Source organism: Corylus avellana, chromosome 4 (genome assembly GCF_965113065.1).
Source record: "Corylus avellana chromosome 4, dhCorAvel1.hap1.2, whole genome shotgun sequence".
NCBI lineage: Eukaryota > Viridiplantae > Streptophyta > Magnoliopsida > Fagales > Betulaceae > Corylus > Corylus avellana.
This window is the reverse complement of record NC_142493.1, coordinates 34,176,922-34,191,366: the sequence shown is the minus strand read 5'-3', so window position 1 is coordinate 34,191,366 and position 14,445 is coordinate 34,176,922. Positions and strand designations below refer to the sequence as shown.

General features: G+C 35.1%; 2 protein-coding genes across 3 annotated transcripts; one reads left to right on the top strand and one right to left on the bottom strand.

Moving 5' to 3' along the window:
- The first annotated feature begins 994 nt into the window (after positions 1 to 994).
- LOC132179749 (RING/U-box superfamily protein) lies at positions 995 to 1,540 on the top strand. The gene has a single exon (XM_059592514.2). It carries the CDS (start codon positions 1,057 to 1,059, stop codon positions 1,426 to 1,428), a length of 372 nt encoding a protein of 123 aa, XP_059448497.1. The 5' UTR covers positions 995 to 1,056; the 3' UTR covers positions 1,429 to 1,540.
- Positions 1,541 to 10,448: 8,908 nt separating this feature from the next.
- LOC132179205 (beta-1,4-N-acetylglucosaminyltransferase family protein) lies at positions 10,449 to 13,633 on the bottom strand. Of its 2 annotated transcripts, none has more exons than XM_059591872.2 (2): positions 13,062 to 13,633; positions 10,449 to 12,002 (listed from the first exon to the last, which is right to left on the bottom strand). In XM_059591872.2, the coding sequence occupies exons 1-2, from the start codon at positions 13,140 to 13,142 to the stop codon at positions 10,902 to 10,904; spliced, it is 1,182 nt and encodes a 393-aa protein (XP_059447855.2). In that variant the 5' UTR covers positions 13,143 to 13,633; the 3' UTR covers positions 10,449 to 10,901. The 2 variants fall into 2 exon arrangements, with proteins under 2 accessions (XP_059447855.2, XP_059447856.2); XM_059591873.2 differs by having other exon boundaries at positions 10,449 to 11,999; positions 13,062 to 13,632.
- Between the last annotated feature and the right edge of the window lie 812 nt (positions 13,634 to 14,445).

Here is a 14,445-nt window from a genome sequence, read left to right as displayed (position 1 = left end):
CAATTGAAAATCCTCGATAATCGAATAGGCATTTGTGAGAGGCATTCGATTTGGATAGGAGATTGTAAGAAATCCCAACCGAGAATTGATAATATGGTGGAAGTGACATTTTTGGTATCATAATGCCCCGTAACTCTTACCTCATCGTTATCATCTTGGTCTTTCATCAAGATGATCTTAATTCATCCATCCGTTGAGAATTCATTTTTTTTTTCTCTTAACTTACCTCTATGCTTAATTTGCAAATCAAATTAAGCAATTATAGCGAGAAACCCATTTTGTGTTTTTTTTTTTTTTTTTTAATTAGCTGCTTTTTGCCCAAAATTAATGAGCCCATTTTAGACTCTAAGCATTCAAAACATGAGCATGACATGACATTGTAGCTCCGATATCATTTTTACGAATCTGCGTAATAATATATATATATATATATATATATATATATATGTATATATAAAATGGAAAAAGTAGGGCTTAGAATGTTCAAACACCTAAGAAAATAATCTTCTTTTTTTATTTTTTTATTTTATCGGTTTTGAACATGATCTTGATGGCTTTGATAGTCAAAAAAGTGGACCATAACTTGGTTGAAGGGGCATGCAGACCATTCTTACGATCTACGGACAGAATCCCCCAAGCCCAAAGGCTCCCAGCGTCATCGGGAATCAAGAAAGTTCGAACCCAACTGAAAGGTCACCAACCAACCACCTCATTGGACAGCGCAAAGTTCCGAAGACACGTGGCAACAAGAGATTTACCCTTTTTGTTCCAATGAAAAAAAGGCCAGCACAATTTTTTTATTTTTATTTTTTTTTTATCAAATCAGCAATCACTATCTCACATAAAGCCTACACGTGTTGCAACGTGGAAACACTGACGAGCCCACCATGGTTTGGCTCAGTGACCAGGGTTAACCCACTGGTGGTTAGGATGAGGTTTTTATGTATTTATTTATAGGCTAGCTAGCTAGCCCCATGTAGGCGGTAGGCTAGGGTTTATGTTGGTGAATTGGCTAAAGTTGGCTAAAAGTTTTGCGGCACAAATACAATTTCGAAGATGGGGCTCTCAATTAACTTCCCTGGTGCAGCCGAGGGAGTGCTTCCTGTGCTAGTAATGAACACAGTTTTCTCAGTGGCTCTTTTGAAGAATGCGGTGAGATCTGTGCTGCAAGTGGTGGGTGCCCTCCATGCTAGCGGCCGGAGCGCTCCAGACGACACTAGTGCAAGTCAGAGGAGAATTTCAATAACCCATGTGAACAAGTCATTGTGGTGGACTACAACAATGGAGTGTTGTGTTTGTCTCTGTGGGTTCGAAGCTGACGAGGAGGTGAGCGAGTTGTCTTGCAAGCATTTTTTCCACAAAGGTTGCTTGAACAAGTGGTTTGATAACAAGCACACCACCTGCCCTCTTTGTCGCTCTGTCAACTAACTAGCCACAATTTAAAGGTTTTTTAGCGAGCTAGCTGATTGTCCTTATTTTTCTCTACCGACCTATCTAATCTTCATGCTTTATTTTTGGACAGTCAAAATTTGAGAAATTTATGTGATAATCTTACTATATATATATATATATATATATATATATATATATGCTTTTTTTATGTGTGGGTCAAGACTCAAGTAGCAAGATTAATTAAGATGTAGAATTAATAAAGAATATTGGATAGCATGGGAACATAAATTTGTAGGACTTCTTTAGTTTCTTATGTTGTTACTCATGAAATAAATGCTGAGGTCATTGTCTGATGCAGTATATATATATATACATATGAGAGAAACTAAAGAGGAGCAGCGGAAGTATTGTTTGAAATTGCACCCTTTTTTTTTTTTTAGTACTTGGAAGAATTAGCTAAGGTTGTATGGTATATGCTACGTTGGATGCATGCATTAAGTTTCATTAATTCTTATTGGATAAATTCAATTAGAAATCATTTTAGTAATATAATTATCAAATTAAATTATTTGGACGTTATTTGGATTTCTTCAAATTTTTACTAATTTTGAGGGGAACTTCTCATATAAACAAGATATTTTGAATAATAAGTTTTTGGTCTTTTTTATTAATTGTTAATATGATTTTTTTTTTCCTCACAATTTCAATTTAGTTCTTGTAATGGGTTCTCAATTTCAACAAATAGGTCTTTATTATTAATGACACGTGGCTACACATCATGCGGCAACAACCGGATCCGGATCCCCTCCTATTAGTTGGAAAATTGGAAATTCTCCAATTGTGCATCTTGGCTGTTTATTTTCATCCAACAGTCCATCACGCCATGTTTTCCACTCAAATTTAAATAATAAAATATTAATTAACTTTAAAAAACAATTAAAATTAAAATTAACAAAAAATTAAAATCAAATAATTAAAAATTTTGGCCACCCAGTTTTTTAATCATTTGATTTTAATTTTAATTTTATTTTTAAGTTAATTAATATTTTATTATTTAAATTTAAGTGAAACACATTGCGTAAGCTGTTGGATGACAATTAGAAAATTTCCGATTTTCCCATTAATGAAAAGGGATCCTGATCGACAACGACCATCGGGGAAAATGTGAGAGTAACAGTACGTGGCTCTTAATTATCCCTAGGATTAAGAGAAAAATGTCCAAATCTGATCTAACTGCTCAGGTAGGTGTTAAGAGGCTGAACTAATAATAAATGTACTTTTGTCTTTTGGTCTCAAAGAAAATGATTATGCTACTGTTGATGAGAATGATTAATAATAAACTTATAACCTAAGATTATAAAAAGAACTCTTTTATAAGTTATCTAATTTATCTTTATTGGATTTGTAAAATTCAAACCAATTTTTAAAACTCAACGTTTGCATCGCCTAATGAGGGCTGCTAGGCATTTCAACACTTGTTTCTAAATTTTATTTTTCAAATAATTTGAACCCCACATTCATTTAAGAAAAAAAACAATATAAATCTATTTATTTATTGAAATGAATCAGATCATTTAGAAAAATGAATTTTGAAAAAAGTATTGGGATGTCTAGTATTATCATTGCCTAATTATTATATGTTTTCTCTCAAGAAAAATCACCTAAACCAAACAAAGAAATACTTCAAGAAGAAAAGCAGTACAGTATGATTACAAATTGTGCAATTTTAAGAATTCATACTCTTTTCTTGCAATTCTAAATTACTTCTCTTGTTTGTATTTTGTAGGTGAAAAAAATATTATACAAGATAATTGAGAGACAGATATTACTCGATCATCAATGTTTGAAGTAACAAAGAAGGTTCACTGTAACACCCTGCTTAAATATTAAGCGGACAAGAGGAATAAACTTATATGCCATGCACATAGATCTATTACAGTAATGGTTTTGATTCAGCCAGCAGAATTGCATGTTTCCTTTCTTTTTTTTAATCACAAACTCGTGTCTATAAAACATGTACATTAAGGGCTGGTTTGGGTGTGTTTGAGAAACTAAAAATGTCTTTAACATTCAAAAGGTCTGTTTGAAGAAAACAATACCCATTTGTTAAAAAAAATTAAAAGCACTTTTAAGAGTCAAAAAAGCCCAAAAATGTCTAAAACGCACTTTTGGCAAAAACTTAAAAATAAAACTTTTACCAAAAAGCGTATTTAATGTAAAAACTCTATTTCTTAAACACATTTCCAAATATACTCTTAAACATATATAATAGTTGTTCTTTACATCACAAAAGTGCCAGGTTTCAAGGTTGATTTCCAGAAAACTCAGCCGCCTTCAAAAGCTAGTGCCTCGTGCAATTCTTTGTAGTGGATTTACCTGCACAATATCTCTCAATTTTAGTTTTATATAGAAATGAACGCTTTTTTGGGACTTCCATAAGTTGTTCGGGGCCTAACGCTTTAACATGCAAAAGCAATTCTTTTGTATTAATTAATGCTTTTGTGAGAATTAGGTGATCGTTAACAAATTCATGTAATTTTGAATCGTCTTCATCATTATCTTCATTGATCAAAATTTTTTTTGACATGTCCGCATAAGAGGGGGAAGAAGAATCGAATTAGTGACTTTCGCTTCATTAGGCGTGGTCCCAACCGATTGAACTACCTGATCATTTATTACATGATTTATATACATAACATCGATCTGATGTTGTTCTGTCGCGTGACCAACAATTTGATAGGGGAAAACATGTCACACAAGAAAAGTGAAAGGACGAAAACATAAATCACAAAGCCTTTATGATACCATATCTTTCACATGTAACTACATATGAGAAATAATATTGACAACAGCAATATATAAAAGACGCTTTGGTTGCTTTATTTAACTAGATATGCTTAGCAAACAAATTGCGCTTAAATCACCCATCATGACCTATATATATATGGGGTTTCCGCTAATTAGAGCGACCTCAAGGACATCAACCTGCGCAGATCAAACTTTTTATGCTCGAGTTTGATAAATTCATCGGCTTCTCTGTCGACATTTTGGACATGGACATGATGATGAGGAGCAGGTTTGACATGTTGGGTAGCAACGTACTCATACTCCACCACACGCGCCCTTGGGGCCTCTACAACACGCTCCTCATAATCATAATCATAATCATTGTTGTATTCTACAGGAACGTTTGGATGATATGGAGGGCCATGATGATGATCAGTGAACCTCGCTGCAGGCATAGGCGGAGCTACCTCCACCACGGTAGATTCATAAACTTGGTAGTCGTCTGAGGTATCCCAACCAGGATAGCGCTTGGCATGATGTTGTGTGGTGCTTCCGAACGACATTTTTGTATGTCTCTTTTCAAATTTGCCTAGAATGCTTTGAGGGCTTATAATAACCCTACAATTGTATCTGAGACTGCAATTTATAGACTTAATTATACTTTTATTCCATAATGATAAGAGTGAATCTAATTATACCTCTTTTAATTAGCCCACTTTTGTGGACTCTATATAAACTGCAAATAAATATCCCAAGAGCACTACGGCTTGCGAATCTATAAAGCTAGCTCGTTGGGGATCACATCCATAAATCAAATGGCAAAAGGTGGGGAAATGTTCGATTGATGGACCAAACTTGAGGTAGAAGCTAGTATCCGAATCTCTCACAAATGCATCGACCTTTTCCTAAAAATATGTCCAAAGGAGATATATGCTCTGGAGAAGTTTGACTCGTAGTTCCTCCCTTGAACAATTTTAGTTACGATTATTATAAAGTTATTTAGTCTCATACTTGAGTTAATCGTTCTATTTACTATATATTTAACTAGTCATTTCAGAATTATAGCGCAAGATACGACAACTAACTCTTTCTTTGAGTCGTTACATATAATATATGTTTCAACGATTGATATAAGTAATTAAGTTAAGTTCGTGCATTCTTCCCACGTGATCAGCATATATATATATATATATATATATATATATATATATATATTGAGCATTACAAAATCCTAGTAGATTTAGCAATTTCAAAGAAATCATTGAGATGGGTAGTCAAATATTTTTAGGAAATTGATGTTCATCATCAAAATATATGGTAGATGAAACATAATTAAGTATGCTATTTTTCATGTTGACTTGAAAAAACATGATTAATTAGTAATTGAGCACAACTTTTATATGGGTTTAAGTGGTGGAAATAAAAGCAGATCCCCCATGCTTGTATGCGATACATAAATTTGACAATTTCTGCAGTTGTTTATTAATTTACTCCACATGAGATGATAGATATATAGGAGAAGAGGAAAAATGAAAGTTGCTATATATTCCAAATGGAGTCGCACTGGCTGTAAGTATGGCATAAATTAAAGTGATGGAGAACGATTACCACTATGGTCATGCTTGTCATGATTCTCTGTAGGGAATCTATCAGCATGTTTTGATCAGTTTGCAAATATGGAGACATTTCATAATTCTCATCCTCCAAGTAGCTGGGTCGTTGTTGTCAAGTTTTTCAGCAGTCATTTTCAGATTTCTCTGAAAATGCTAGACTGAGTTTCCCAAACTTTACCAATATGATCAAAGTACAAATTGCATATCAAGCCAGCTAAAAGATCGAAAAGTATTATTATTATTCAAATTAATAACAACTAAGTATTATTATTATCAAGCCAGCTAAGTCATTAACAACAACTAGTCGTTCCGTCCAGAAAAGTTATCAGTAATGACTTTAATGACGTCGCTTCACTGAAAGATCGATAGCTAATAATAGAATTTCTTGTAGTAATTACCTTAGTAGAAAAGACAATTAACTGCGCTACATGCTTATGCCTTTGGCTCAGCAAAAGCCATTTATTTAGGATCATAAGCAGAGCATGCATGCATATATAACACACTATGCACTCGTGTATCGGTGTATATATATATATCTTGGAAGTTGTCAACGTTAATTACCAAGTGTCTTTCTCAGAGCCCCCTTGGCAGCCACTCGGATTTCCCGTAGGAGCCGTTGAGGTTGAGGGTGATGTTGTCATCATAGCCATTGTCACCCCAACTACTACGCTCATAATATCTCCTTTCATGCACTCTCACTGTAGCTGGAACACGCAGCAGCTCATGGAAAGATGTTTCACATTCAGCATTCTCCTCCATCTCATCCGAGAAATTGGAAGCATTCCAGGCATTGAAAGGCAACCGCTTGCCACCAGAGACATGGTTATTATAGTAGTGGGCACTTGTTGTCTCGTGATGCCAGCCATTCTGATGCACGCCATGCTTTCTACTTATTAACTTGTTATGGAGCTTCAAGAGCGCCTGAGGATCAATGCATGGAGAAGGCATTAATACAAACTGGTTGTCGTACTGATTTTTGGAGTGCCAAGCGGCCGCCTCCACACCATAGCTCTGCTGTTGAACCTCCTGGTGGACGGCATAGCTCTGCTGTTGGAAACCAAAGCTTCTGCTCATTTTGATCGATCTCTACAGGTGTATATCTCCTGAAACTGCCACTATTAGTCTCTCTGATTTCTATCTTGTTCAATATTTCTTTGTGACTCGAGGGAATCATTAATTTATAGGCTTCACCCACCGCGGAGAAGGCGAAGAAAATTATCACTTTTTAGACAATTTTGCCCTTCAATTTTAACTAACCAGTTCCTCTCTATTTCAAATGAAATGGACAGAATTCTTGATATCAAAGCTAATAATGATCACGTTTGAGAGGAAGACGGATGAGCCAATTAGTTACAAAAGGAGGGACAAAATTGTCCAAAAAAATTAAAATGACACTTTTGTCACTTATTTTATAATTAATTCATTTGAAATGGAGAGGATTCACTTCGTCAACTTGGAAGACAATTAATGCTAGATTTTGAGGAAACTTAAATATGAGTCTTAGATTTTTGGGTATTTTTCCTGCAAGGTAGAGGTTATTATAGTTTTTTTTTTTTGGGGTAATTTTTTCATTAAGATGTTCAGGTTTTCTTAACTGGTCTTGTGGAGTTCAGCCTTGCTAGAATTTGTTATGGAAACTGATAATAAAATAAAGAGATTGAGGAAAGAAATGAAAGAGACATATATTAATGTGGTTGAGCCTATAATATGTCATATAAATCCCTTAATTTAGAGAATACAAATCAACATTTATCACAAAAGATTTATATCCTTAACGTTTATCTGTAGACTGTATAGAGATAAGAATGCATCTCGTATCCGAACATACAAAAATATTTTGATTCATCAAAGAAAGTATAACATTTATCTGTACTCAGATAAGAATGCATTTGGTATCCGAACTTTGGGCACGTTTGAATGGCATATATTTGACTCAAATCTTCTGCAAACTTTATTCCCCAACTCAAAAGGATATATACCCCATTTCTAGAGGTGCTTAAATGGTTGATACTCTGAAATAGAAGTTCAAAATTGGGACACGATTCACATTGTTCCTGAGGCTCTCTAATTTTTCTTTGTCAAGTGAAAATGAATAACAAAATACAATGATCAATGATTCTTACTTTGCCCATTAATCAATGATTGTTAAGTACTAAAATTCGTGATAATCCATATATACCAAAATATTCGTTCAAACAACTTACTACATTATTAATAGCTAGTGGATACTTACATGTTGCTCAAGCATATGAGATAAAGAAAACTTGGAGAGAGTGAGAAAAAGAGGTGAATATATTAATTTACGCGCGTGTATGTTTCTTTTTAAGGGAGAATCTCCTTGGTCCAACATGGTAACATTAGTGTTAATAGTGTGCTGTTTTTCTTTTTATTTACTTTACTAATGTGCGGTTGATGATTGTATTATGATCCTTGTATTCTACATGAGTTGAGTTTAATTTTAACTATACGTAAATAAGCCAGTTTTTAATAATAAATTATATTCGAAGTTTGTATCAAATTGATGGGTTTCACGTGGAGAAAATTGTGAAAGGTGTTGAGCGAGTTTCCTTGTGCAAGTGATTGTGTGAGTTGATGGTTAGCTCTAGATTACTCATTATTCTAGATGCCTGATTCCTAATGCCTGACACATGCAGCCTTTATGCACCCCAAATGATAAAAATACTTTTGCATAAAATAAATGGTTAAATACTAAAAATTCCCTAAGATTTGGACACTTTTTTTTTTTTTTAGGTTTTGATTTGTATTATATGAGGTACCTGTGATTTTGATAAAAACTAAATTGATCATTTCATCTATTGACCGTTAGTTAACTTAACAGAAGTCCACGTCACTAACACGTGGAACAATTAAAATTCGACACTTGGCATAAGTGATGACGTGGCCACCTAATTAAATTTTTTATTTTTTAATTTTTAAAAATATATTTTTTCAAAAAAAAAAAAAATGGCGGCCAACCCCCAATTTTTTTTTTTTTTTTTTGAAAAAATATATTTTAATTTTTTTTTTATAAAAAATAAAAAATTTAATTAGGTGGCCACGTTATCACTAATAATGTGACCACTTATGCCAGGTGTCGAATTTTAATTGGTTTACGTGTCAATGACGTGGACTTCTGTTAAGTCAACTAATGGTCAATAGATGGAATGACCAATTTGGTTTTTATCAAAACTACAGGTACTTTCTGTGATACAAATCAAAACTTAGGAAAAAAAAAAAAAAAAAGTGTTTAAACCCTAAAGAGGTTTGTAGTATTTAACCCTAAAATAAATTCTGAAAAAATAAGAAAATAACCCGTTGTTGGCCATCAGTTTGCTGTGGATGACTGCTTGTTTTGGGCTTCTTCTTTTCTTTTCTTTTTGGGTTTTTCCTTATTTTTTGTTTTAATTTTTGTTATCTTATACAGATTTTTTTTTTTTTAAAAAAAAAAAAAAAAAAAATTAAGTGTAACTTCATCCCAGTAATCATTGAATTCCAAGAAATAAAATTTCTCTCGTACACTACCCAATGGAGTCCCGCTTTGCGTAGCCAATTGAAGGAACCCACATCTCAATTACCAAAAACCGACCGACTATCCAAGGGGATCATATAATGTGGGGTGGAATATTCGTGCAAACGCTTAACCTCAGATTATAAAGTTTTATGGATTCAGGAATTTTTGTATACTGTTTCGGTTGCTTATTTTCCCTATAATTTGAGAAAAAGAAATATTTAGAAAATAAAAACATTTTCCCTGCCAGGATTTGAACCCGGATTCAACATAAGAATTGCCATGATGCTACAGCGGATTTGTTGTTGGTTCTTCCCTTGTTATCACTCGCTAGAATTGCTATTCTGTTATCGTGGATTTTGTGTTATCTTTCCCTTGTTTACTTAATTAACAATTTGTAGCTTGATAAGAAAAGAAAACCAAAAAACAAAAAAAACAAAAATCTGCTGCGTAGATCCGAATGTGGATCCTATTTTGCATGTTTGTCGTAGTGTTGCTCTCTGGACAACGCACTTTGCACAAGTTCCTTTTGTGGAAGAAACATTAGCTACCACTACCACTACCAGGCCATCAAAAAGAAACAAAATACAAAGTGGTGGGCTAAAAGATGTTTTTCCTTCAACCCCATTATGAAACCATATCTGTTTCTCTGGTGCACCACTCTAACATCTACTGGAATAATGGAACAATTTTAACGCCAAAACATGACCAATTACCAAGGCTGAAAGTTGCCCAAGAGTTGTGCAATTTATGACCCAAGAATCACAACCAAAAGCATAGTTTAAAATTAGATTTTAGCTGAAAAGCAACATGACAGATTTTGAGGGAGATGTTGAAAGTAATCTACTTTTTTTTCTTTTTAACAGCATAAAATGATAAACAAATTGGTCTGCTAACCACTTATTTGATGATGAGAATATAAGCCTTTAATGCGGCAGGACAAAATTTATCATTTTAATGGAAGGAAAAGGAAAGGATAAAAGACACGCAACTCAACAGATTGCAGAGTCTACTGAATATGCTATAAGCAGTGGGCCATATTTTTACAAACGTCCTTGCTAAGCTATCTCAAATGACAAGGAAAACTAAACTCCCAATAAAGTGAGTATTATGATCAATGAAAGATTTAAAAACAGGAAGATGGGACAAATCAAAGAGTTAAAAGAACACTATGAATAAGTTTGTCTCATAAACAAAACTCCCAACAAGGGGGAAAAGTACAGGCTCTCAAACTATTTATCGAGTATATCTGGGAAATCATCCCATACACCAAGTAAACAGAAGCACCCTGTGAAAACTTAGCTGTTCCCATCACAGCTACCTAAGTGAATGAGTATGTTCCGCCATAAATGAAACCCAACTCCAGACGAAGAAGAAGAAGAAGAAATTATGTACAGGATGTCTCCCCAAGAATCCATGAACTAGTCCAGTCTCCCAAACATATCTCCCAAAGAATAATATAGTTTAGCCGGACAAATGGCAAGTCTGTATCAGCAATGCATCGGTTAAGATTGTTCAATTAGAACCCCCATGAGGAGTCATGCAAACTGCTAGTCCAACTAACCTTTACAAGAACAGACATCATAACTTGTTGAAGAAAATCAGCCACTTTCTCTTTTGCAATTCCCAGGCAACAGAAATCTATACTTGTCTGCATTCTCCAAAAGATATGATGGAAGATGAACAGCTGAGAAGGAGTGAGGAACAGGTCCCATTTTTCCTATGATATCTTTGAAGGTGTATTCCTCTGGAAGCATATCAAATAAATCAGCCCCCTCGCAGATTACACGCTGTACTCTGTCACGGTTCAAATAGTGAGAGAACCTAACCCTATCATAATGGCTGTATGCTTTCATCTTAAATATAAACTCACTGATTCGGCGAAAGCAAAAGCTACAATGCCACCCAGCATCTGCCAAGAGGTCATCTGTCTGACGATAATGTGCATACGTTGTCTTACCGGTTTCATACCTGTGGACTGAAGCTCTCCAGCTGCTATCATCCACATGGAACTCAAAAGAATATAGATAATTCTTCAGCTGAAGATGAAGGACCGGAGGTATGTCATCACACCACCTCAAGAGATTGATCGTGTGTCTGCTAGGGATCTCATCAACATCAGACATTATCAACAAGTCATCATCTTCAATACCAGCTTTTTTGAGAAGCAAGTCCAATGCCACACGCTGATATGCCTCCTCAATAAATGGGTTTTCTCCTCTCTTAGATCTACCCCCAATAGTCCCATAAGTCAATCGGGGCTCAACAAATTTGAAATCCTTTCGATGACTAGCAAAGAACAAGGGCTTTGGCAATCCGGTGAATGTTGAATTTGACTCAAGGATAACAAATTGTGTCACATAGGGATACAATTCTTTCCATCGTATTTCAAGGATTTCCTTCTCGTTACTGTACAACACTGCATCAAAAACACGCCTTGGGAACTCACGCATTTTCCAACCATGAAGTTTGCACTGGTTCTCCATTGACACATTCTCATCATAATAGTGTGGTCGTACGTGAAAAGGTTTGGGTGGCGATTCCCATAGTGGCCGCAGGAAGTATGAGATCTTCTGCCCATGCAAATAGATGAAAAAGATGCACGTCGGAACAAATGCGAAAAGAAAGATTAAGGTTTTCACATCCAAGCCACGCAGAACACAGCGGAGTCTCGACATGCTGAGCACTCGACTTGATTCCTGCTATATCAAATAAGAGCATATTTAAAAAACTTAACATGAGTAAGAACAAACAATGGAGCAACAAAAACTTTCACCAATCCAAAGATTAAACTAAAAATGATCAACATGTAAATATACCAAACAGATGAATCTCTACTTAAAATAAGCATAATTGCTTCACTGGACTGAACGAAAATACAGTCTACAATTCTTTCAAACGAACATTATTTGGTTCTCATAATGAAAGATACAAAGAGAAGAAAACAGCTCTTTCTCTAGTACTTATTTAACTCCTTTACTTTTCTCTCGGTTTCCACGAGACAACTCCCCAGATTTGAAGGAAACAAGTGACAATGCCCAAAATCAAAACACCAACATTCTAATTTCACCTAGAAGTTGTGCAAAACCCAATTCCATAGCCCAAAAAAATGAAAATGGAAGTACAAAATTCAACCATTTGTTCAACTTTTTACTCACAACAGAAAAATTCATTCTAATTCTAGTAAATGGATGCGCAAAAACGTACACAAATTCAGAATCTCCCAACCCCATCCTTCAAATCTACTCCACAAAACTCAAATAGCTTTGGGGGGGTAAAAGGCCGAAACCACAAGAGGAAACACAGTCAGGATTTCATATAGATTTCCATAGCACAACACTGCTTTATACAAAATATGCTGTCAAAACAACAATACAGAAACAACGAAATACTAATCACCAACTCCACGCCTAAAATGTCGACAAGCATATCAGAGAACTACGACAAATTAGAACCCACAAATTCATATTAAACCTCCATTTGGTTGCTTAAAAAACTGATTAATATCAAATATAATATTACAAAAAATAAACTCCTTAATTTGTCACTGAAAAACAAATCGAACTTGAATGGCTCAAAAACAATTGCATGCACTCTAAATACCCTATAGGATCCCCCATACCACATAATCTTCCAAGATCCAATTTTCAGATTTTCCTCGGCAACCAAACATATACCCAGAACCAAAAAAGAATTAAAAAAAAACAAAAAAAAAAAAACAAACAGAAAACTTGGCGGAAAGAACAGATCAAAAATCATACCTGGCCACAAACATTGCCGCAAATATCATCGGATTTTTTGTTACAGTAATGGCCTCCTGTCTCACCCATCATCCACCACATATTTGCTTTCTCTCTCTGATCTCACAAAAATCTCTGCTTGCAATTCCTCAGCGAGTAATAAAAGGGGATCCGAATAAAGCAGATTTGACAAAAATGCCCGTCACCAGCACCGTACGATGAGCCAAAAACCGGTGGCAAAAACGGAAACTTGCCAGATAATTCAGCCTTCTGATCTCCCCCAGCCGTTACACTAAAACGGAAGCTCCTCGCCGCTTTCTTCGATTCGATTATCACAGATCAAAAAAATATCGACCAAGAAATATCCAAAAATAAGCAACAAAAAAAGAAATAAATAAATAAATGTGTTTTGGGAAAAGAATAACGGGCAAGTAGATGAAGGGCAAAAAACAGCTAATAATAGGGAATTGGGGGAAAGGCTGTGGTGTGTGGTGTGGCCTTTCTGGACAGCTAATGGGTGGCAGTTGTAAAGAAAATGGAGCCGTTTGCGTTGTCTTCTCCCCAAACCTTATTTATTTTTTTCATTTATGTAGGCCTCTGGCCCTTGCTCGTTCAAATGCCTAGAAAAATATTTTTAATTCTTGGAAATTTGGTCTTACGAAAATGCCCATGCTTTGCGTATATTTATGAGCTGGGCTGAAGAGCATGTTGGTCATTTCGAGGGGATGTGTACCGGGACTTGGTTGGTGCCCAGTCCCCACGCGGCAATGGACTGGCTCAAGACAACTGCCATATCGTGTGGTATTCTCTTGGACTAGTATGCTTGTTCTTACTTCTTAACTCTTAAGTTCCGCGGAAAAAAAGGTCTTATTTTTCTATTTTTCTCGGGCTTTTCATATTTTTGGAAGGTAGTCTTCTGCCGCACTTCTTTGAGACACGTGGCAACCATGTGCGAGGTTTACAATGTTGTCCATGCCGTATACTCCGAGGCACGAGGGATTAGCTTGGTCTGCACTGGAACAGTTATTGACACGTGGAGGGAATAAACGGAAGGGAATTAGATTCTTTTCTTAATTTTTTTTTTATTTTTTTATGGTTGTGATTTGATATAAAAGTTAAAACAGTTTTAAATATTTTGGATTGTTTGTTTATATTTTATCAGACCACCATACTAACGAAAATAAAAACAAAATATTTTATATTTAAGTTTTCTTAAGTATGGTTTTCTTTAAGTAACAGTTGATCTAACTATTTAGGTTTTTCCTTTAGACCAAGCCCTATCCTATGGTCTGATCTCTAATATGCTTTGTGGTCAAGTTGTGACGTGTGGTTTACGCTTTATCCTATAGACCTAAATCGTAGATTCTCAAGTTTGATCTATCATACTCAAACAATAAGAATGTCG

Coding starts and splice junctions, on each gene's coding strand:
- LOC132179205 (XM_059591872.2), bottom strand. CDS start 13,142: ATGTGGTGGATGATGGGTGAGACAGGAGGCCATTACTGTAACAAAAAA. Junction 12,003..13,061: donor GCGGCAATGTTTGTGGCCAG/GTATGATTTTTG, acceptor TATTTGATATAG/CAGGAATCAAGTCGAGTGCT.
- LOC132179749 (XM_059592514.2), top strand. CDS start 1,057: ATGGGGCTCTCAATTAACTTCCCTGGTGCAGCCGAGGGAGTGCTTCCT.